Genomic DNA, 23,361 nt, shown 5'->3' on the forward strand with positions numbered 1-23,361 from the left:
TGCAGGCTGAGAGTGGAGGCAGAATCCCTGTCAGAGGTTCTAGAACCTGAGGCATGGCAGTGTTTGAACCTGAAGCCAGGTCAAATTGTGAAGTAGGTGACAGAGCCTGTCTTCACCTACAGTTATCTCAGGCAAAGGCAAAGCAGGGAGTGTCCTCTCTGCCGCTGGGGTGTTGATGTGGGAATAAAGCCCTGTCTCTCCCTGGGTCTGTGAACTTGGGCAAGTTGCTGGACTTGGGCAAGTCCCTGACACCTACTTCCCAGTGATTTTGCACATGTGGAGGGAAAATGTCTGTGAAGAGCAAAGCTCCTTTGTGAGTGATATGCAACTGTCTCCCAATGGAGACCTTGCTCAGCAACTCTTTCCGGAAAAATGTGCCTGTCGTCATCACTGTCATCATGGTCAGCAGCAGCAATAACACAAGATCTTGAGGGCTCTGCTAAGTGAATACTCATCATTCTGAATACCTGATGTGCTTTTGTATTAATAAATATTTTCTCCAGGAAACCAATGTGAATTTTAACATAGCACTGGGAGATGCAATTTCTCAACTCAACAAAGTGACTTTCATGGGGAGAATTTCAGATCTTGAAGCAGCTGGTAGAAGAAATATGTTCAGGTTTATGGACACCTAAGATCACCCAGTGTGGTCTTTCAACAGGGCAGTTTTTGACTGAAACCCTCAGAGGTTTATAGATGTATTTTTGCCATTGACAGAAATGGGGAAGTTGGGAGAAGAAATCTGTTTTGGTTAGAAGGCAATGAGTTTGATTTTAAACATGTTAAGCCATTATATCCTATGAATAATTGAACACCTAGAACTATTTCTTCCAAGGAGCTCGAATTAACTAGAAAACATCTTCCAAGGAACTAGAATGAACTACTGATTAAAAATAATAGCAGCTAGCTTTCATTAAATGCCTACTATGTTTAAGGAACCATGCCAGATGTTTGTAAATATTATCTTTTTTGGTATGCATTCAAATGACGTTTTTCTGGGCCCCATGCCCACAGGTTCTGATTCAATAGATTTGGGGTATAAGAATTTACATTTATTTAGAAATTAATTGGCCAGCTATTAAAAAAAAAAAGAATTTACATTTATTACAATTCCTCAGGAGAATCACTGGCCTAGAACACAGTACACATTTAACAAAAGCTAGCTACTTGTTACTATTTAAAGAAAAATGGAAATGTAACTTTGGGTGAAAACTTGTGAAAATTTGTGAACCCCTTTGGTAATAATATTCATTTAATACAACTGAATGGCATGTCACTAACTCATCTTTTCAGAAGCATTCCTCTCCATGAGATTGGAAAGGATAAATCTTAATTAAGACTCCCAAGAACACTGAACACAGAGTCTGCTATGAAATGCTCTCTTGGCAACACATGAAAGCACATGCACCAGCTCTTACTTGAGGGTTCATCAGATACACAGTGATATGTTCTATATCCATCCATTTTTGCCTTTTTTGTACCTCATCTTTCTCCTCCCCCAAATTTGTTGCTTATACACTCTCTGAAAGAATTTTGAAAATCTATGTACTCCCTCACACATATTTAAGTAGACATCTACAACTTCATCATAAATTTTAAAATACCTTAAATATTGATGATTTAAAATAAAATATTCTGCCTTTAAATGTGTTCAATGAATCTGAATACCCATATTATACATTTAAAAATATATGAACAAGCTCTTCTTTAAAAATCAGAAATTTTATTTCATTCCTTTTTTAAAAAACTTGCATTTGGATTTTATTTCTTCCATAGAATTTTATCGCTCTATTATATATCTTTGCAAGAAAAATAAGTAGACATTAAAATTAACTTTTTTATTTTCTATGACTGTTAAAATAGAGTAAACATATTTCATAAATGTTGATACTTTTAAAAATTAAGAATAAAATTTCTTAATGAAGTGATAGTACATTTTCCTCAATTATTCCATGTATCAGTAAATAGATATTACTCATTGCTGGAATGAAAGTGTTTTATATAAATTCTATTCCTATTTTTATTTTTGTAGCTGAAAATGTTGAAAAACTGTGTTCATATTTGTCTAAATACATAGAACTTGAAGAAATTTTGTTTCAGTATTGTTTTAGCAATGTAACAGTTATTTCGATTTCTTCTTATTCTTCAAAATTCATGTTGTGTGATCTATCATCAACAATTAATTTTTAATGACAGACAGCCTGACAAATTAATAAGGTTCCTCCTTCAGTTTTGTTGAAAGCAAAAAAATAGGAATTTATCCAATTTGGGGAAGGCTGTGTGATTTAGATGAGAGTCATCTACTACCTCAATGATAATATTTATAGTGGTCTCTTTGTACCCAGAAAATTTTTTGTACACTTCTCATTCAGGAAGAGAAAGAGGGTTACCTTTATTTTGTGACATGGGACAAAGCAATCATTAAAGGGAGACTGAAGGTGAGTTTTCAGGTGGATCGATTCGGGAAACAGGTCATAAAGAAGTTAAAGATCCAGAAATTGATTGTTTTAAAACTATCTATGTCCACATGCCCCTCAGAAAGCTTGCATGTACCCATAGGGTCACATTATACCCGGGGAGTGTAGGTGCTCTGGTTTGAAGGCCCCTGGTTTATAAAATAATTTTTAAAAGGCATACATAGAAAGATTGCTGCAATGAAGAATGAAATAAAACAAAGGAGACAGAAGCAAATATGCTCAATGAAGGGGTTACTATGAGATAGAGCATCAGATATATGTGTATCATTTTAAACCACTTTGTGTCTTTTGCCTTTGCCTCTATTCTAGAAAACAATGATTTCATTTTTACTAGTTACTGAGAGAAAGTTTTTGGACAACTTCTAAGGAGAAGATCTTCCAGAATTCTGTGTCCTGATGATCCTGATGGGATAAAGCATCAAGCAAAGAAACCTCAATTCATGGAAGAGTCTTTCATCAGCGTTCTTAATTTTTTTTTTTTTTCCTCCACAAAGTATTATAAGTGCCATTGTTTGAGAAACAGTAGGGGTCAGTCTTGGCAATAGTCAAAAGTAGTTTTTCTCTTTGAGTTAGGGCCTTTTCATTCCTGGATGGCACAGAGGAAACATATTTCTATGCTCCTCCCTCTCCTCAGTGTCGGAAACTCTACTATAATTTTGCGACTCAGAAAGGGAGTTTCCAGGGGGAAAGGAAGGCTGGATTTTGAGTGGTCTCGGGTGGACTACGAAGGTCTTTGAGGAGGACATATTAGACAAAGAATTAAAAAGTACTAGAGCTGGTTGAGGAAAAAGAAATATACCTAACTCATTCTGATGCATTGGAGTTTTATAAGTGGGATAACAAAAAACTCTTTTTAATTGAGTCCCAAACAGTCAATTGACTGCTTTATAAAACTGTTTTCTTGAGGGCTTGGAGGCCTACATATTTGATTAGTTAAGTAGGATCAGAACTTAAAAACAACTAGGTCTGACATGAAAAGACTATTTACCCAAGGGAGGATATAATGGGCAAGCATGTTTTAAAATATTTCATTGAGAGGGTTAACAGCGAGATACCAATTTAAGCCGTAACTACCATTTATACCTACTAAATGAGCAAAAGACAAAAAATAATGTTAGTTGCTCCATACTAATAAGGATTTGATGAAGTGGGAACATTTATACTTTTCAAGTGGGAGTATAAATATTGGTAAAACCTTTTAGAAATTCATCTTGGGAACCATAAAGATATTTCATATGCTTTGACTCAGTAATTCAATTCCAGGAAAATTACAATTTTTATTGGTAAAGAAAAAAAATTACATGAGTGAAAATATTTATTGCCGTTATCTGTAACAGTGTGAAGTTGAAAATAAATGTTCAAAAACAAAGAAGGCAATTCTTGTTCATCAATTCATATTAATTATATGCAGTGATTAAAAATACCATTATAATGTGTATGAAGGAATATGGAAAATGCTTCAGTAAAGATTATGAAATAGTTTCTATACTATGATTTTAAACATTAAAAAGTCACATAGGTGATTAGAGGTGAACTTGGAAAAGAGAAAGCATATTTGAGATTCTTGGTATTTTTTTTGCATGTAAAAATCCATTATTGCTACAATGTTATTTCTGTAATAAATGCTTTATAAATGATCTAGAATAAATTGGACTTGTCATCCAGAATCTTTTCTAAATAAGGATCTGGTGGTCCCAGTTCTCCACCTATCATTCCTTTCTCCTTATCATTATAGAAGCATGCCCTCTTGCTAACGTGGGACAGTTCATAATAAGATAAAGCTTTACTATGAGCTGTCCCAAATAATGTAGGCGAAAATTTAAAAAGCTTTTTGTAGGCTTATTATTTTTCTTTAGAAAAATACAAAATGAATAAAAGTGTTCAATGAGGCTACACAAAAATGAATCTAAGGAATAATGTAAAGCAGTGGGGAAATTAGTTGGTCCAATTTTTCATCACGAAGGAAATCCAGGATTCTGAATCTAGTGCTTATTTCCAGGTCCTGTTGCTTTTGAGATGTCTTAGAGAGGATGGGGTGCATTAGATGGAGAAAATCTTGTGGCTTTGATTGAATTGCTGCTCACGCCTGAACTCTGAGGATCCATACCTGACTCTAGTCAACAGCCTGTCTCTCGTAAAGGAGAAACCTAAGCAGATGAGCATTTCTGTGGAAGGGCCAGCCAGAGAGAGGTCCCACCTGGGTCTCTGTCAGATCATGAGCTTGATGATGAGGCCTTGGTTTCCTCATTTGTGAAATGAGAAAATTGGATCAGATTAGGAGCAGACATTTTTGGATAGCCCACATGGTGTATTAAATTGGAAAATTTCATATGAAAATCTTTATTTCCTGCTTCTTTTGAAAAAACATCAGAAAATCTGGCAATAGTAGGCTCAAGTTCTCTTGTAACAAGAGGAGGTTGGACCTGAACAACCATTCTTCCTAAGAAGAGCAGACACTTTGTAGTTGGAGTCTCTGTTACTCTGTCTTGCTTGCAGTAGCATTGAATTTACAATCCCTAGGACCCTCCTGGCTTTTATATTAGGTTCAGGGTAGTGTTTAACAAGTGGATCTCCAGAAAAAAAAAAAAAAAGCCCTGATTTGTAATGTTTACTTATTTCCATGGTGTAAATACTCCTACATGGCTGATTTCAAGCTACTGACATGCATGAGAAATGTGTAGCCCATTATATAGTATGGTATGGTATGCTATGCTATGGTATAGTAGAGTGGAGTGGAGTGGAGGTATAGTGTAGTATACTGTAGTATTTCTACCATATAGATACAATAGGCCTAAACAATCTTAATAGTAATGGATGATAGTAAGATGTAGTAAAATAACTAGGAATAGTTGTTTTAAGTATTTACTACTTAAAAAAAATATATTTAATTGTAGGTTTATATAATATCATTTTTAATAATTTTTGTTTGTATTAAATAACAGCCAGCTCATAAATTTCCTGAAAATTTAATGATTGGCTCTTGCAAGCAAGTTTGAGCAGACTCTAGCCCTCTGTTGATTATTCTTAAGGCCGGAGTCAGTATGTTGCCCCTATAGCATCCTTAGCCCCCAGTCCAGCACTTGCATGAAAAGGCCACTCAGTATAGTTGTTGATTGAATGGATATTCAGTGAGTCTATACGCCTAATCCTCTTTTCATTACCAAGGAAACAAATTTCTTCCCTAGGCAAAAGAGGGACATTTTCACTTGCCATAATTTACTTTATTCATACCCCTCTCCACTGTGTTTTTAAAAAACAAAGGGAATCTTTAAATAAAAAAATTGTGTTCCTATCTCTCTGCACCCACACCAACATTTATTGTTTTGGGACTTTTTGATAACAGCACAATTCACAATTGCAGAGATGTGGAAACAACTCAAATGCCCAACAATACATGAGTGGATTAATAAAATGTGGTATATGAATACCATGGAGTTCTACTCAGCCACAAAAAACAATGGTGATCTAGCACCTCTTATTATTATCCTGGATAGAGCTGGAGCCCATTCTACGAAGTAAAGTATCACAAGAATGGAAAAACAAGCACGACATGTACTCACCATCAAATGGGTATTAACTGATCAACACTTACGTGCACATATAGTAATAACATTCATTGGGTGTCGGGCATATGGGAGGGGGGAGGAAGGGCTGGGTATAGACATACCTAATGCATGTGGTGTGCACCATTTGGGAGATGGACACGCTTGAAGCTCTGACTTGGGTGGGGCAAAGACAATATATGTAACCTAAACATTTGTACCCCTATAATATGCTGAAATAAAAAACAAATAAATAATATATAAATAAATAAAAGATTTTTAAAAACTTTGGATTTTAAAAAAGGGAAACTTTGGATAAAAAATGAGGTTATATTCTGAATGAAAACAATTAATAGCAAAGCATTTAAAGGTCTGATTGTATGACAACTGGCCCAAAATAATGCATATAAATATGAAGTAATGTATATAAATACATTTCATACTTTTCAAAGAAAGATCATCTCTTCCTTTCATGTTTATTCATTTTCTTGTATTATGAAAGAATGGATTATTAATTAGGTTATTATTTATTGACTGATAATCAGGTTGGTGTTGGGTAAAGAACCCCACAGTATTTATTCACATTTCAAGATATGAGGCTGCCTGGGCTCCTTACTCTAGAAACTGCCCTATTGAGTAATTTCTGTGTTTTTGTCAAATGCCTTAAAATCTGCATGAGAGAGTACTTGAGTGAGAGCTCAGAAATTGGCTGGCTGGATTACTCTATTCACTCAGGGAAAATACCTGGGTTTCATTCTAAGTGGCTACTTCTGAACCAGTGTGATGGTTTACTCAGTCTCCAGTGCCCTAGAGGCTTTTTCTTTGGAGAACAAAAGAGCAGATGTAAATTTTAATGAATACTATTCTAGCTTGTGATTTAAAGCTACACATCACTTAGGATATAGAGAAGTGAAAACAAACACATTTGTTCCCATGTAGCAGAAATCCTGCAGTTCCCCATGGAGGAAATCTATTATCCTTTGAGTAGTCTCTAAAATTCTTCTTTTCCTTTGGATAGGATCTAAAAATGAGGCATTTAACATAAGGAAAAACATCCCTAGACCACAACAAAGAACTGATGTTCTCCCCTTGTCCCTTAAATGACACCTAAAAAATACATATGGTAAATTTTTCTGCAGCAATTCTGCCACTGACAGGGAGCCAGTGTGATGGATTAGCTCCTACAATAGTCTCTCTTCTCTTCCAAACATCCACCAAACAGACTGGACAAATCTATGGTTTGTATGGTGGATGAAATTTTAAGCAGTGTCCATCTAAAATTAGATAAAATATACTACATGAATGTTACAAACAATCTGATAATGATATATAATCTAGTAGTATAACCCCACATTTCCCAAATATTTCCTCGCCTAATTGACTTGAAGAAGACTCAGAAAGTTGTTCAACTGAACTCTACTTCATATCATCTCAGGGCTGGGGTCTGTGAGCAGAACAAGGAAGGAAAGTGTGGGAGGTTGTCCTTGAATTTTAATTGCAGAGCAGGAATCAGAAAGCCAGTAACCTCTCAACTCTCACCACCTCTTTTGTTTTTGGTTATTCAACCTGAGACTTTGGAAATTATTTATTAAGATTTTACATTTTCTTTCCTCATCTTGTGGTGAATGCTTAATAAATATTCAAGATGTGAGGACAATCTGGCTGCAACATCTATCCCATAGATGGCCAGGGTTGGCTGGATAATATTAGTTATCTTCATCCCTCAGTTTCTCCTTCCTGGTCTTTTTGGAAATCTTGTGCTTGGTGAAAAGGGAAGACTTTCTGAAAGACATTCTTTGTTTATTAAAGGAATCTGGATACTAGGGTGACCAATCATTCTAATTTGTCTGGGGCTGAAGGGATTCCTGGCACTTTTAGTGCTAAAACCTGTTTAAAGTCTCAGGCAAGTTGGTATAAACAAGTCATTCTAATAGATTACTGTTTCCCTTACTAGCACATCCAAACATACTCTTTATTATTGACAGGAAGATAATAATGACAATGTGTTGATATTCAGGATATTTCAAATGCATATAAACTATTTTTGAAAGACAAATGGCTTTAATGTTTTTTTTTTGTCATCAATATATGAAACTATATACCCTACAATTACTTGGCATTAAGAGAAGTTGGTGCTTAAACTAATTTCTACTAAAAAAAAATTGAAGAAACATTAAAGTGTTTATTAGTAATAAATGTATTACTTTTGAAGAAATATATTCCTTAAAAGAGGATTCCTACGTGAACCTCTTTAACTGTTTTCTCCAAAAATAACATAAATAAAGATACAAGTGCCAGCAGAGTTCCAAGATTCTGATCTTTCAGATGCCAGCCAGAGGTGATTTATTGTGATGAATTAATACTACCTCTAGAGACAGACATGGCCTCAAAGATGTGCTATGATTAAAGATATGTTTCTAGGTTTGCAATGGATCTGAAGCAGCTGGTAAGAAAAACTAAGCAATAATTGCATGAACCATATCGTGAGTATCTTACCGGGTTTGTTTCATTGAAGAGAAGCACCACTGGGGGGTCTCCTTGATGTCAGAAGCAGCAAGAACATTTGGCACCAATACGACCCAGATGTATGCAAAGAAGACCAAGTGGAAGGCCAGGATCATCTCTTCCAAAAGAAAGGAATGCAGGCGGATTATCACGATTTCTTCATGTGTCTTTTAAACAATAGATAGTGTTCCAGGTACAAGGTTTCAAGGAAAAAGGAGAGACATTGCCTTCAGTGCTGTCTTCTTTTTCTTTTTCTTCTTTTTTTTTTTTTTAGTAGATTAAACAGATTCACATCACTTACAGGAAAATATCTGTCATTGGAAATTTAAGAAAATCAAAGCAGATTTTTAAAATTTTCAGTTTACATCTGTTAGTCCCTTTTTCCAGGAAAGGTTCTTAGTGTGTGATGCTTGATCCATACTCAATAAACTCTCAGCTGCAGTTCTAGGAAAACAAAGATGTTGAGGTTAGGCATTAATCCCCTTAATCCAATGCAATATCATTTAAATATATTGAATGACTCCACAAAATAATATGCTTAATGAGAAAAAAGATGATTAACTTAATCTTAATTATATATTTGAAGACGTTTTACTTTACCCCATAGTTCTTTTTAATGCAGCAAGGAAGTTTTTCTTCCCCAAATGCATACAGGCTGCCTTAGCACAAACACATATTAAAATGATTATTTTTGTCAGGTAAATAGTCATATTTTAAGATGATGGCTTATTCCATTAATAACAAAAGTGGTTTAATTTAAGGTTTAATATAGTAAGCATAAATTATGAACACACAGTCTCCGAAAGATTTGCATACATGGAGCAGAAATATTTCCTGGAAATACTCCCCCTCTGTATGCAAAGTGCATGAATAGACATGTCAGTGGAATTAAATTTCTTCAGCTAGAATATCAAAAGGTGAGCAATACAACAACTGACCTGTCTACTAGGACTTAGGAAGAATGCCATTTTCTTCCCCAAAATACAGTTTTGTGAAGGAAATTCTTAAATTTCCTCAAAATGATTTGTGTCCTTGACACCTTGTAGCCCGTGTTATTATTTTATCACGTTCATTTATTTTGACTTGGGTTATGTCTTCTCTTAGCCCATGCATTAAAATCTCTTCTTACATTTCTTAGGCATGTCTTTCCTCTTTAAAATACATTTTTAATATGAAATATTACAAATATACAGGGTACTGTAATAAATCTTCCCTTCTCTTCTTATCCTTGATTTAGTGTTTATAATTATAAGCAGTTACACTATTATTATATATGTATATATCCATAAATAATGTGCAAACATTTTACATGTTTTTAAAACTTTATATAAATGGTATCATGTTATATTCTTACGTCTGCCCGCTTAATATTTCTATTTAGATATTTTAAAAGTCCCTACAATGGCTAGGAAGGCCTCATATAATTGGTAACTTCCTCCTCCTCCTGGCCTCTCTGACATTTTATGCTACTATTCTCCACCCCCGATCCCAGCAACTCATTCTCTTCGAGGCACACTGGGCTCTTTGCTGTTTTTCAGACACACCAAATATGCTCCCACTCAGGGCCTGTGCAATGGCTGTCAACCTTGCCTGACATACTCTTCATCCAGATATCTATATGACTAACTCCCTTAACAAATTTAAATCTTTGTTCAAATGTCATTAATTCAATGAAGCATATACTGACCACTTTTTAAAAAAATGCAATATGCTTTCTTTCCTCTAACAACCTTATACAATCTACCTTATACTTCCTTTAGCATGTTTTATATAATTTACATATTATGTCTACTGTTTATAATCTATCTAATCTGCTAGAATATAAACTCTACAAGAGAGTGATCTTTGTCTGTTTTCTTCCCTGGGGTAGTCCAACCACTTGTATGTTTGGCATATAATCGGTGTTAATAAATATGTGTTAAATGATGAATGAATATTAACACATTAAAGGCTTCAGTAAAAAAGCCTGTTTAGTTCTGTTCTGCTGAATTTTGTTTCTCAAACTTATTTGACCTCAGATCCAAGACAGCCATTTCGGGAATTTCTGATTTATAGATAAATCTATGCTTTACACATCTTCCTTATTAAAATTCTATGTCCTATCATCTCAAGACTACCTTTAATGACTGCTAACCTGTTAAGTTCACAGTGATATATTGGTAGCTGGTAAAGAAAAGCAAGACATTAAGAGGGGATTCCTTGAGGCAGTCATTTCCCTGAGGGAAGGAAGCACTGGAGTTGAATCTGCAAGCACCTTATAGAAGCTATTTGGGGACATTTGTTTTTCAGAAATAACTGTCAGATCATATGCCTCCTTGGTGTTGTATAAATCATGTTAGGATGCCCTGGATGTCTCCTTCTGCATTGTAGCAATGAATCAATGATGATAATTCATCTGACCTCTTTATCAAATAATCTTTGCTAGACCAACTATTCATATCAATATTAACATTAAGGAACAAAGAAAAGCAGTTTATATTTTTTTGGTGGTGAATTTTAAGTAGGGAATGGTTTGCCTAAAAATGAAAATAAGGCAATAGCTGAGACAAGAAAGAGTTGGTTTATAAGAGGTCTAAGGTTTTAGTTCAATTACAACAAGACATCTGTCTCTGTTCATGCTGAGTTGGCTCCTTAAACTTATCCCTTTAGAGCTTTCTTTTGCAAGCCCAGTAAGCTTCTTAAGAAAAAAAAAAAAAAAAAAAAAAAAAAGCAGAAGAGCACATCTGTCAAAATTAGAAAGTGGTAACTACCAGGAAACAAAATGAATCACAGGGTCACTGGAGAATTTTGTAATGGTTTAAGCTCCCTGTTGCATAAACTGCCTCCTGTTCACTCTTCTTCCACTCTGATGATGTCAGCCAGTTTCTTTTCCTTTGGCAGAGGGACAGAGAAAAAACTTAGATAGCATGGCTGTGTCCCCAGTGTTCATCTTGGGGTATGTAGCTATTATTTTGCCTACCCAGAGAAAACAAAAGAAAAAATAAGGTCTTGAGTGGATCAAGTACATCTAACAATAACAACAAAGTCTAAGCTTCTAGAAATTTCTAAATGTGTCTGCAGGATATCATGTAGGCAAAATATCTTGAGGTGGAAATTCCTGAGTCATAAAATGTTGATGTGGAAGGACCTTTGGAGATTATTTAGACTATCCTCACTTCCCTCCTTCCATCTTTTATGTATGAGGCAGCTAGGAGTAGTGAGATTGAATGATCAATTCATTTGCTTTTGTTTTCTTATTTATAGTCACATACTACATAATGACATTTCATTTAACTATAGACTGCATATATAACAGTGGTCATACATAGAGTAAGCTAATGGTAATTTATTATCGAAGAAAAAGAAATATTTTAAAAATAAATTTAGTGTAATCTATGTGTACAGTGTTTATGAAGTCAACAGTAGTGTACAGTCATGTCATACTCACTTTCATTCACCCACAGCAACTTCCAATGCTATAAGCTCCATTCATGGTAAGTGGCCCATACGTGTATGCCATTTTTTTTGTCTTTTATACTATATTTTAACTGAACTTTTTATATGTTTAGATACGTCTACATACACAAATACTTGCCATTGTGTAACAATTGTCTACAGTATTCAGTACAGTAACATGCTGCACAGGTTTGTAGCCTAGGAGCAATAGCTATCCAACTTAGCCTTGGTGTATGGTAGGCTATACTATCTAGGTTTTTCTAAGTGCATTCTATGATGTTTTCACAATGATGAAGTCACCAAATGAAGCATTTTTCAGGACTTATCCCAGTTATTAAGCTACACATGACTATATTTTGCTTTGATACATTGGAAATATAACTGGCCATTCCTAGAGCAGCCAGTAGGGGGCATTTGCTATCCCTCCAAAAAACATTGCTCTCACTGAGAAATCCTGTTTCCTCTCTGGTTCCCAGAATTATCAGAGCCCCAGTAGGTCATCTTTCCTTCATACCACTTTTCTTTTATTCCCTCCTCACGTCCTTCCTGAGATACAGAATTAGCTATGATATGAGCTGAAGAACCTTGCTCTGTTTTAGAGGAAAGCGGGCGGCACTAACGCAGAGCAGTCGTCAGCATCCTGCAATAGTGCAACATCACCACTAGATGGAAGCATAGGACACACATTCCCAGCCAGACCACGCATTGTCTTCCTCATAAGAGGAAAACCCCAAAACTGAATGCTGAATAATTTGTATTTGCCAGCACAGCCAAAGTGAAATGAAAAGACTGATGATACGATGCCAAATTATTCAGGAAAAAACCCCAAAATAAACAAAACGTAAACATTGTTATTGATAAAAATGCAATTATTTACCTGGAATGATTGACTAATGCGGTTTATTGGTTTTTTTGTTTGAATACAAAGCATATTTTAAAGATTTCACCTTTTCACTAGAATTTTATTTTTATTTATAAAATAAAATAAAAGCACTTTATTTATGGCAATGCCAAGAGATAGATATGAACATTGTAGAAAAATAAGCTTTCTATCAAAATGAAGTGCCTGTTATGAGTCATGTTTTGAAAGGGCACTAGATAAGGAATTAGGAGACTTAGCTCTTGGACTGTATGTGGCACCTACTGTATGTTGTTTAGAAAGCTTCTTAGAATTCCTGGACTTCAATTTCCTCTTCTGTTTCCATTAAGCAGGTGTATATAGATAAGTTTTGAGATCCCTGAGGAGGCAACAAAACATAGTGGTTAAGGATGTGATCTTTGGTATCAGTGTTCATGAGTTCAAATCCTAATTCTTCCACTTACTAGTTATGTGAACATTGTCAATGGCCTGGTATCTTTCTCTGAGTCAGTTGCTTTATATGTCAGTTAAGGATAATAATATTAGGACTTATTTCTTAGGATTATAGTCAGAATTGATGAAACTAGGTGTTTGGCACAATGTCTGGTACATTGAAAATACAATGATTAACATAACTAATGTTAGCTACCATTCTCATTCATCTGTAAAAATGTTTAATGTTGCATGATCTTCCAAGATCATGATTTCGATCAAGATTACCACCATTGTCTCTGCTGTCCAGGCTTGACATTTTAAGTCACCTTTAATCTCTCCCTTTATAAGACATTAGTTTGTTTGGTTTTTACTTCAAAACTTCTTTTTCAGTTTTCCTGAGCTTTGTATTTCCACTGTGACTAGACCCTTTCGTCTCTGATATTAATGTATCTCCCTGGGCCCCAGTGCTGCTACTGCCGTGCATGCAGCCACTTCCTGGTCCCTGGTGCCACTATGACACGTGCTGTTGGACCCCTAGTCTCAGGTAAGACTCCCCGTGTGAAGGAAAAGGAGAGCAGAGAACCTCAGCAGCTCTCGCTGCTGCCATGGACACCTACAGTCTTTGTCATCAAGGACACCCGTGGTCTTTTTTGACACTGATTTCAGCTGATGCAGCTGTCAGGAATACGTGTCAACGTAACCCCTCAAATTAGGAGCTGCTACCCCCCATCTGGCCACCCTCACACATTCTATGAGTGAAAGTCTTACCCCATTGAAGCCAGTCTTAATGTCTGGAAGAGGTAACTCCTCCTTTAAATATGCAAATATCAATGCAAGGGTACAAGAAACATGAAAAATCAAGGAAACATGACACCGCCAAAGAAACACAAATATCCACTAACCAACTGCAAAGAAATGCAGCACTACAAATGGTCTGACAAAGAATTATAATTGTTTTAAATAAGCTCAGCAAGATACAAGAAAATACAGATTGACAATTTAGTGAAAGCAGGAAAATAATCCATAAAAAACAAGAGAAGTTCAACAAAGAAATAAAAATCATTAAAAAGAACAAAACAGCAATTTTAGGGCTGAAGAATACAATTAATGGAATGAAAAGCACAATGGAGATATTCAATAGCAAACTCAATTAAGCAAAAGAAAGAAAGAAAGAATCTGCAAAATCAAATACAGCCCATTTAAAATTATCCCATCAGATAAGAAAAAAATGAAAAACAATCTTTGATATTTATGCGACATCATCAAGTGAACCAATTATGGATTATAAGGAGAACAGAGAGAGAAAGGGCACAAAAACTTATTTAAAGAAATAATAGCTAAAAATTTCCTAAATCTTAGAAGATTAGAAATTATGAATTCATATTCATTAAGCCCCAAAGTTCCCAAATAGGATTAATTCAAACGAGACTATACTAAGACACATTATACTAAAATTATCAAAAGTCAAGGACAAAAAGACTTACAAAAGAAGCAAAAGGAAAACAACTCATTCCATATAAAGAAAACCCCATAAGACTACTAGTAGATTTATCAGCAGAAATCTTGCAGGCCTAGAGACAGTGAGAAAATATATTCAGAGTACTAAAAGAAAAAAACCTGCCAAGCAAAAATACTATACCCTGCAACATTATTCTTTAAAATGAAGGAGAGATAGTCTTTCCGAGACAAAAACTGAGGGAATTGATCACCATTAGACTTGCCATGCAAAAAACGCTAGATAAAGTTCTTCAAATTGAAATAAAAACACATACATACAACTTACCAAGAATGAATCAAGAAGACATGGAAATTCTGAATATACAAATAAGGAGATTGAATCAGTAATCAAAAACCTCCCAACAATAACAACAAAAAAAGCCCAGGACTAGCTTGCTTTATAGGTGAATTCTACCAAACATTTTTTAAAAAAATAATACCAATTCTTTTTGTATTCTTTCAAAAACAGAAGATGAAAGAACACTTCCAAACTCATTTTATGAGGCCAGCATCATCCTTATATCAAAACCAAACAAATATACCACAAGAAAAGAAAACTATAAGCCAATATCCCTGGAGAATATAGTTGTAAAAATCCTTAACAAAATACTAGCAAACTGAATTCAACAGCACATTCAAAGGATAAGTCACCTTGAATAAGTGGAATTTATCTCTGAAATTCAAGAATACTTGAACATATGCAAATCAATCAATGTGGTATACCACAGTGACAAAAATTAAAGATAATAACCAAATGATAATCTCAATAGATGCAGAAAAAGCATTTGGCAAAGTTCAGTATCCATTCATGATAAAATTCTTAACAAAATAGGCATAGAAGGAAATGACCTCAACCCAATAAAATACACATATGAAAAGCCCATAGCTAGCATAACAAGCAGTGGGGAAAAATGAAAAGTTTTTTTCTAATATCTGATATAAGGCAAAGACACTAACTCTTACCACTTTTATTCAACATAGTCCTAGAAGTCCTATTCAAAGCTATTACACATGGCAAAGAATTAAAAGGTATCCAAATAGGAAAGGAAGAAATAAAATTATCTCTATTTGCAGATTATATGATCACATATATAGAAAAACCTAAAGTGTCAATAAAAAAACCTATTAGAACTAAGAAATAAATTTGGTAAAGTAGCAGGATACAAAATCAACATACAATGAACTATCTGAAAAAAATTAATAAAAGTATCTCATTCATAATAGCAACAAAAAGTATAAAATACTTAGGAATATACTTAACCAATGATGTGAAGGATTTATACATTAAATATATAAGACATTGATGAAGGAAATTAAGAAAGACACAGATAAATGGAAAGATATTCTGTGACTTTGAATTAGAAGAATTAATATTGCTAAATGTCCATATTTCCCAAAGGATTGTACAGATTCAATACACTCCCCATCAAAATCCCAATGGCATTCTTTACAGAAATAGAAAAAAGAACAATTCTAAAATTCATACAGATGTACAAAATACCCCAAACAGCTATAGCGATCTTGAGCAAGAATAATAGAACTGGGGGCATCACATTTCCTGATTTCAAAATATACTGCAAAGCTATAGTACACAAGACAGTATGGCATAAAAATAGATATATAGATCAACAGAACAGAATAGAGAGCTCAGAAATAATTTTACACATGTATAGCCAACTGATCTTCCACAAGGGTGCCATGAATACACAATAGGGAAAGGATAGTCTCTCCAATAAACAGTGCTGGGAAAACGGGGTATCCATATACAGAAGCATAAAATTGGACCTTATCTCACTCCATAAACAAAAATCAACTCAAAATGGATGAAACACTTAAACATAAGACCTGAAACCATAAAACTGTTAGATGAAAGCAAAGGGAAAAAGCTTTTTGACATTGGTCCTGGCAAAGATTTTTGGATATGACCCCAAAAGCACAGGCAACATAGAATTTTCTAGTCAAATTTCTTCCCTATGATTTTGTTTGAAATATCATCACATTCATATTTTAATTTATGAAAATTAATAGTTTTAATTGAGCCTTTCTATTTAGGCAAAATTATGGATTTTCATACATTATACCACTTTTTATACTTCTTAGTAAACTTTTATATTTTTGTCAAAAATGTATGTCAGTTATATTTCTTGCCAAGTTGAATCATATATAGAGATACATATGTAAATGTGTGTATATAGAGATAGATACATAGATTTCTATATACCTATGTCTATATCTATATCTATGTATGTATGTATCAATTTCTCTATACACATACACATATACACATATGCAAACAAACACAAGTATTTTTATATTTTTTTGCTTGTATATAGTTTGGGGAAGAGGTTGTTTCAAAATATGCAGTGTAAAAAGGATCATAGAGATATGTGGTTCTTGTGGGGAATCTGTATCTTTCTTCTCAATCTGGATCTTGTTTTAGAGAGTACTTCTTGGAAATATGCAGAAAAGAAGAGTTTACCACATCTGCAGAGAGCCACATTTTCATCACCATATTCTTGGCTTATGTAAAATAAAGCTTCTGCACAGCCAAAGAAACACTCATGAGAGCAAACAGACAACCTACAGAATGGGAGAAAATTTTCGCATCCTACACAACTGATAAGGAGCTGATAACTAGGATCTACTTAGAACTCATGAAAATCAGCAAGAAAAAGTCAGACAACCCTATCAAAAAGTGGGCAAAGGACATGAACAGAAACTTTCCAAAAGAAGACAGAATAATGGCTAACAAATATGAAAAAATACTCAACATCTCTAATCATCAGGGAAATTCAAATCAAAATCGCAATGAGATATCACTTATCTCCAGTAAGAATGGCCTTTATCAAAATATCCCAAAACAATAAATGTTGGTGTGGATACAGAGAGTAGGAACACTCCTACACTGCTGGTCAGACTGCAAACTAGTTCAACCTCTGTGGAAAGCAATATGGAGATACCTTAAAGCGATACAAGTGAATCTACAATTTGATCCAGCAATCCCATTGCTGGGCATCTACCCAAATGATCCAGTGACACTCTACAAAAAAGACACCTGCACTCGAATGTTTATAGCAGCACAATTCATAATTGCAAGGCTGTGGAAACAGCCCAAGTGCCCATCAATCCAAGAATGGATTAATAAAATGTGGTATATGTATACCATGGAGTACTATTCAGCTCTAAGAAACAATGGTGATATAGCACATCTTATATTTTCCTGGTTAGAGCTAGAACCTATACTACTAAGTGAAGTATCCCAAGAATGGAAAAACAAGCACCACATATACTCACCAGCAAATTGGTATTAACTGAGCAGCACCTAAGTGGACACATAGGTACTACAGTAATAGGGTATTGGGCAGGTGGGAGGGGGGAGGGGGGCGGGTATATACATACATAATGAGTGAGATGTGCACCATCTGGGGGATGGTCATGATGGAGACTCAGACTTTTGGGGGGAGGGGGGAAATGGGCATTTATTGAAACCTTAAAATCTGTACCCCCATAATATGCCGAAATAAAAAAAAAAAAAGATAACTGCTCCACCTCCAGTTAAGGCCTATCCTATATTTATACCTCCTCAAAGGAGGTTGACCTGCTGACCTGGTAGCCGGAATCCTTGGGACAGGGATGGGCTGTATTATGGGTGGAGGCAGCTTCCTGAGATTAAGAAAGACTTTCATCCAATATCCAGTTTTACTTAGTCAAATTTTGACAATCTGAATGACAGAAAATTCAACTCAGAGATCTTTTTGGAAGAAGGTAGATTTCCCCTCCACCCCCAAAAAAGAGTAAGAATCTTTTGAATGGACTTGTTTACTAAGGAGAGAAAGTAATTGAGCAAAAAAGATGGAAAGTTTTAATTTTCTTTCTTTAGTCACCTCTCTGAGTATAGAGTTGGCTTGTAATTGACATAAGGTTTCTATCTGTCTGGGAGTATGTTTTGAATGGTTATAGAAGCAATACAAAAGAAAGAAGGAATTCACCTCCTGACATCAAAAACAGGAATTTGTCTTGAAAAAATATTCATAAAAATTCTTTTACCTAGCACTTTAAAGAAGTGAGCCAGAAGACTTAGGTCAGAGTTCCATACTGTAAACATAGCTATGCCTGCTAGGCTGAGGCTGGCTTCTCTATGGTACAAGAAGGACATAAAGTCAGAGAAGTAAAAAGTAAGCCTGTGTTTTCTCACTGAGCGGTGAGGGAAGAAAAATCAGGAGATAGATAGGGAATGGAAGCATCAGACGATTGTGTCCCAATTTTGTTTTGCCAGGCCCTAATCTGGAATTGAAGAGATTTGTAGATAGTTTCAATGGAGCCTGAGGGAGGAGTCTTCTGCCCAGAGTCTTGCTTTAGACTGTGGAATGGCATCACCTCTTGGTCTTTCCTGTACAAATCTGGGGCATGGTTTGCAACAAGATTAGACAGAGGGAGGCTTGAAATTTGCCCATCACAGTTCCCAGGTATTGCGATGGGACCAGGAGTCCCTGCAGTATTACTGAGGGGAGGACTCAGGTTGTGTGTCATTGTCTACTTGGGTGATTTACTGAGTCCCTTGAATTTTCAGGTAACTTAATTTGCTCTTGTGTAGCTCTCATTTAACTTAGTTTTTTATTTCTCATGCAACAACTCACTGCTCTTAAACTGATTTTTTTTAATGGAAAAATCCTAGTTTTGTGTTTTCACTTTCAGAAAAACAAAATTTAGCACCATATAACATTTCCTCCATACCCTGGAGAAATATCTTTGGAGATGATTTTCAAGTTACTAGAATGCCATAAGCAGGAAACCTTTGACTTGGAAAGTATAAACAAACCATAAAAATCCACAGAGAATGAAATTTACCTCTTTGCTGTGGGAAATTCATGGATGATTTCCATATGCTAAATGCTTGTCAGAAGCAACCATTGCAACTCAAGAAAGCTGTCATGTAAATACACTTTTTTCCCTTTTAGATTCTGTGATTCAACATTTTTTTGAGTAGTCCAGTTCTTGCAGACAGTCAAAGCACCTTGGATAAAGGCAGCACTAGGTCGTGGATTCCCCTGGTGTTTAAAGGACTTGCAACTTCCCGAGGTCTTCTTTAGAATAGCTTTCTTTAGAACAGGCAGCACTGTCCAAATAGTCCTTTGGAGGCTGCCCCAGGAGAATGGTGAGGTCTGTCAGCTTCAGTCATTTGAAAGGTCAGAGATTAGTGCTACTCTCAGGGATTCAAAGCCTGCGATGGTGGCGATTCCCACAATGTTGCTTTTTATTCTTTCATCCTGATCTCTACAAAATCCATAGAGGTCATGGCTGATAATGGTAGACAGCCACACACTTAGCCACATTGTAGTGCTTATTGCCATTGTTCTTCCAGATGTGTTACCTTTACTAGAATATGTCAATACAACATTGACTAGAATATGTCAATATGTAGAATATGTCTAGAATTTGTCGATACAGTATCTTATGTGAGATATGTGGTTATTCATGTAGAAAATGTATTATTTTCAATACGATAATGAAAGAGGATCGGAAGTATTTTATATTCACCTAGGACGGGCAACAGTATACATTGATGATCTTGCCCCAGGGCTATGCTAACTCTTCTGCTCTGTATCTGAAGGAAGCTTTATTTACTGGACATTTTGCAGAATAGCAGTCCACTCCGTTATGTTGCTGATATCATGTGAATCGGATCTGATAAGTACTCTGGATAATTATCCTTATAAAGTTCATGTACTCCAGGAAATGAAAGATAAATCCTAGAAAATTTTACATTGAGAAAATATAATTATTACATGTGGCAAAAATAATATATTTTAAAGAAATTTTCAGTACTTAGACAAAGCACAGTCAAAACTTGATTTGATGAAGAGAACAGAATGTCACCTAAAGATCCTAACTGTTTTTAAGACAGTGATATAGTTTGGATATTTGTCCTCTCCAAACCTCATGTGGAAATTTGATCCCCAGTGTTGGAGGTGAGGCCTAGTGAGAGGTGTTTTGGTGATGAGGGCAGATCCCTCTTGAATGGTGTGGTGCCATTCTGTTGAAAAAAGCCTAGCACCTCTTTCTCTCTCTCCTGTTTCCTCTCTTGCCATGTGGCACACCTGCTCCCCCTTCACCTTCTGCCGATTAAAAGAATCCCTGAAGTCCTCACCAGAAGCAGATGCTGGATCCACACTTCTTGTACAGCCTGCAGAAATGCAAGCCAAATAAACCTCCTTTCATTATAAATTACCCAGCCTCAGGTGTTTTAATTATGGCAATGCAAATAGACTAAGAAAGACAGGGACTAGATGAGAACTGTGCTTGACTCCATTGCGGAAAGGATGAGAGTGTCTTATGTGTGGAAAAGAGGGTGAAACAGGTAAATGACAATAAAAGGAAGTAGAGTACAAAACTGTTAGCTAATCCTCAAATCCGTTTTCTTTCTTTTTACACACAGAGCTTCCCTTTTTAGCTAACTGTGGTCATATGATTGAATTTAGGATTGAGAGTGATATACAGCACTTACATTTCTGGCTCATAAGCACCTCACACTTTGGGAGCAAGATGGCTGACTATAGATGCCTGGCATTCATTTCCCCAACAAGAAAGGACCAAGGCAACAGATAAACAGCTATTTTACTGGGGTGTTGAAGAAAGATTGCTGGAGTACAGTGGGGGAATAGAGACGCACTTTGATGATTAGAAGTCCAGGAGGGCAGTGTGAAGGCACCTGGCCTCTGTAGCCCTATCTCCCCCACCCAAATTAGATTTGCCTGGAGTCAGTAGGGAATTCCTGTTGAGAAGAAAAGGTAAACAGAAAGTCTCCCCCTCCAGCCTTCATTGCCATGGCAAACACTTATAGTCCTTACAACAGAAGAATCCCACAGTCTCCCAGTTTGGAGAACTGCTGGGAATTCACGTAGCTGCATTGCCCAGGATTAGAAACACAAGGTATACACTCTCCAACCTCTATCCACCTCTGTGAGCCAATGTACTGCAGCATAGCATTGTCTTGAGACCAGAGCCACCTTTGAAGTGTGTCCTCCTCTGAGTGGTCAGTAGACATTGTACCTCTCTAGCACTGGGGCTCCATCCTCATTCTGCCGACCTATACTGGTGGCTGAACACCACAACCCCAGCTCTGTGGATCCTGGGCCCAGGACCTGCTGTGATGCTGATCCTGCACAGGAGGCAAACATACTCTTGCTATTCTCACTTCCAGGCAGAGAAACAGTCTGGTAGTCCTGCCCAGGGTGAACCCACCCTTGAGCTGGCCAAACTGCTGCATGTCCTCCCACAAGTGGGAAAGGCCCTGAAGCCTCTGAACAACTGACATGCTGCCAGTCTGATGGAATGGCTATGTGCCTGTACTCAGGGCCTAAGCAACAGCCCTGTGGTGCCCCACCCCTGTCAGATAAGCCCCTGACCTGCCCAAGGCCATGTGCCTACAACCAAAGACTGAGAAATGGCTCTGTGGCCTACCCCTGGCAGAAATACCCTCAGATCCACTGCGCAGCTGTGCACCTGCATTCCAGGCCTGAGAAACAGCCCAGTGGACCAACCCCATACAGATACACTCCCAGACCCCCTGAGTAGCCCCACACCCACATCCTGGACCTGAAAAATAGTCCCATGGGCCATTCCCAGCAGACATACCCCCAGACAACTGAGCAGCTGTATGCCCATGTCCCAAGCTGGAGAAATAGCCTCATAGAACACCCACAGCAGATTCATACCCAAGCCAGTTGAGAAGCCACATCACCATGTCCCAGGCCTGAGAAAGAGGCCCTGTGGGCTGTCCCCAGCAGACATATCCACAGTCCAGCCAAGCAGCTGTATACCTATATACCAGGCTTGAGAAACAGTCCCATGGACCATTCCTGGTGTGCTTGCCCCAGGCAGGCCAAACACACATGTGGTCCCAACTCCACTGAGCCAGACCCCAAAGCATCCAACACACCATGTGTATACATGCATCCCTGACCGAAGAAACAGTTTAGTGAGCCACTCCTGGCAAAGTTGCTTCACTGTTGCCACAAACTCTCTCAGCCTAGGCTACTGAGAAACTTGCAAACACCACCAGTGTGAAATATAGCTGGAAAACAACATGGAGACTACACCATTGAACCTAGAACCAAGACCAATGCACCCCACTGAACCAACACACCCTAAGGCTCATTTATATGAATAATTTTTTAAATGAAATATACTTTATAAAATTAGAAGAAGCAACTTTTCCACCAGATATGTCAAAATCAATGTAAGGACACATCAACAATGAAAAAGCAACAAAACATGTCACCTCCAAAGGAAAACAATAATTCTCCAATCATAATCCCAATTATAAGGAAATATGTGAAATGCTAGAAAAAGAATTCAAAATAACAATCTTAAGGAAACTCAGTGAGATACACGAGAATACAGATAGGCAAATTCAACAAAAACCAGGAGAAAACAATTCATGATTTGAAGAAAAAAATTACCAAAGAGATAGATATAATGAAAAAGAACCAAACATTAATCCTGCAGATGAGGAAGTCAATGAATAAATAAAAAATATAATCAAGAGCTTCAACAACAGACTGGACCAAGCAGAAGAAAGAAATTTGGAACTTGAAGACAGTTCTTTTGA

The 23,361-nt window shown here is 36.4% G+C and overlaps 1 protein-coding gene across 1 annotated transcript in view; it reads right to left on the bottom strand.

Moving 5' to 3' along the window:
- GABRR3 (gamma-aminobutyric acid type A receptor subunit rho3) overlaps positions 1-8,640 on the bottom strand; it is a 44,848-nt gene extending 36,208 nt beyond the window's left edge. The window contains exon 1 of the mRNA XM_012767007.2: positions 8,516-8,640. Within this exon, the coding sequence (XP_012622461.2) occupies positions 8,516-8,640 (125 nt within the window). The remainder of the gene's footprint in view (positions 1-8,515) is intronic.
- Positions 8,641-23,361: the final 14,721 nt, after the last annotated feature.

This window comes from Microcebus murinus, chromosome 1, assembly GCF_040939455.1.
Source record: "Microcebus murinus isolate Inina chromosome 1, M.murinus_Inina_mat1.0, whole genome shotgun sequence".
Classification (NCBI taxonomy): Eukaryota; Metazoa; Chordata; class Mammalia; order Primates; family Cheirogaleidae; genus Microcebus; species Microcebus murinus.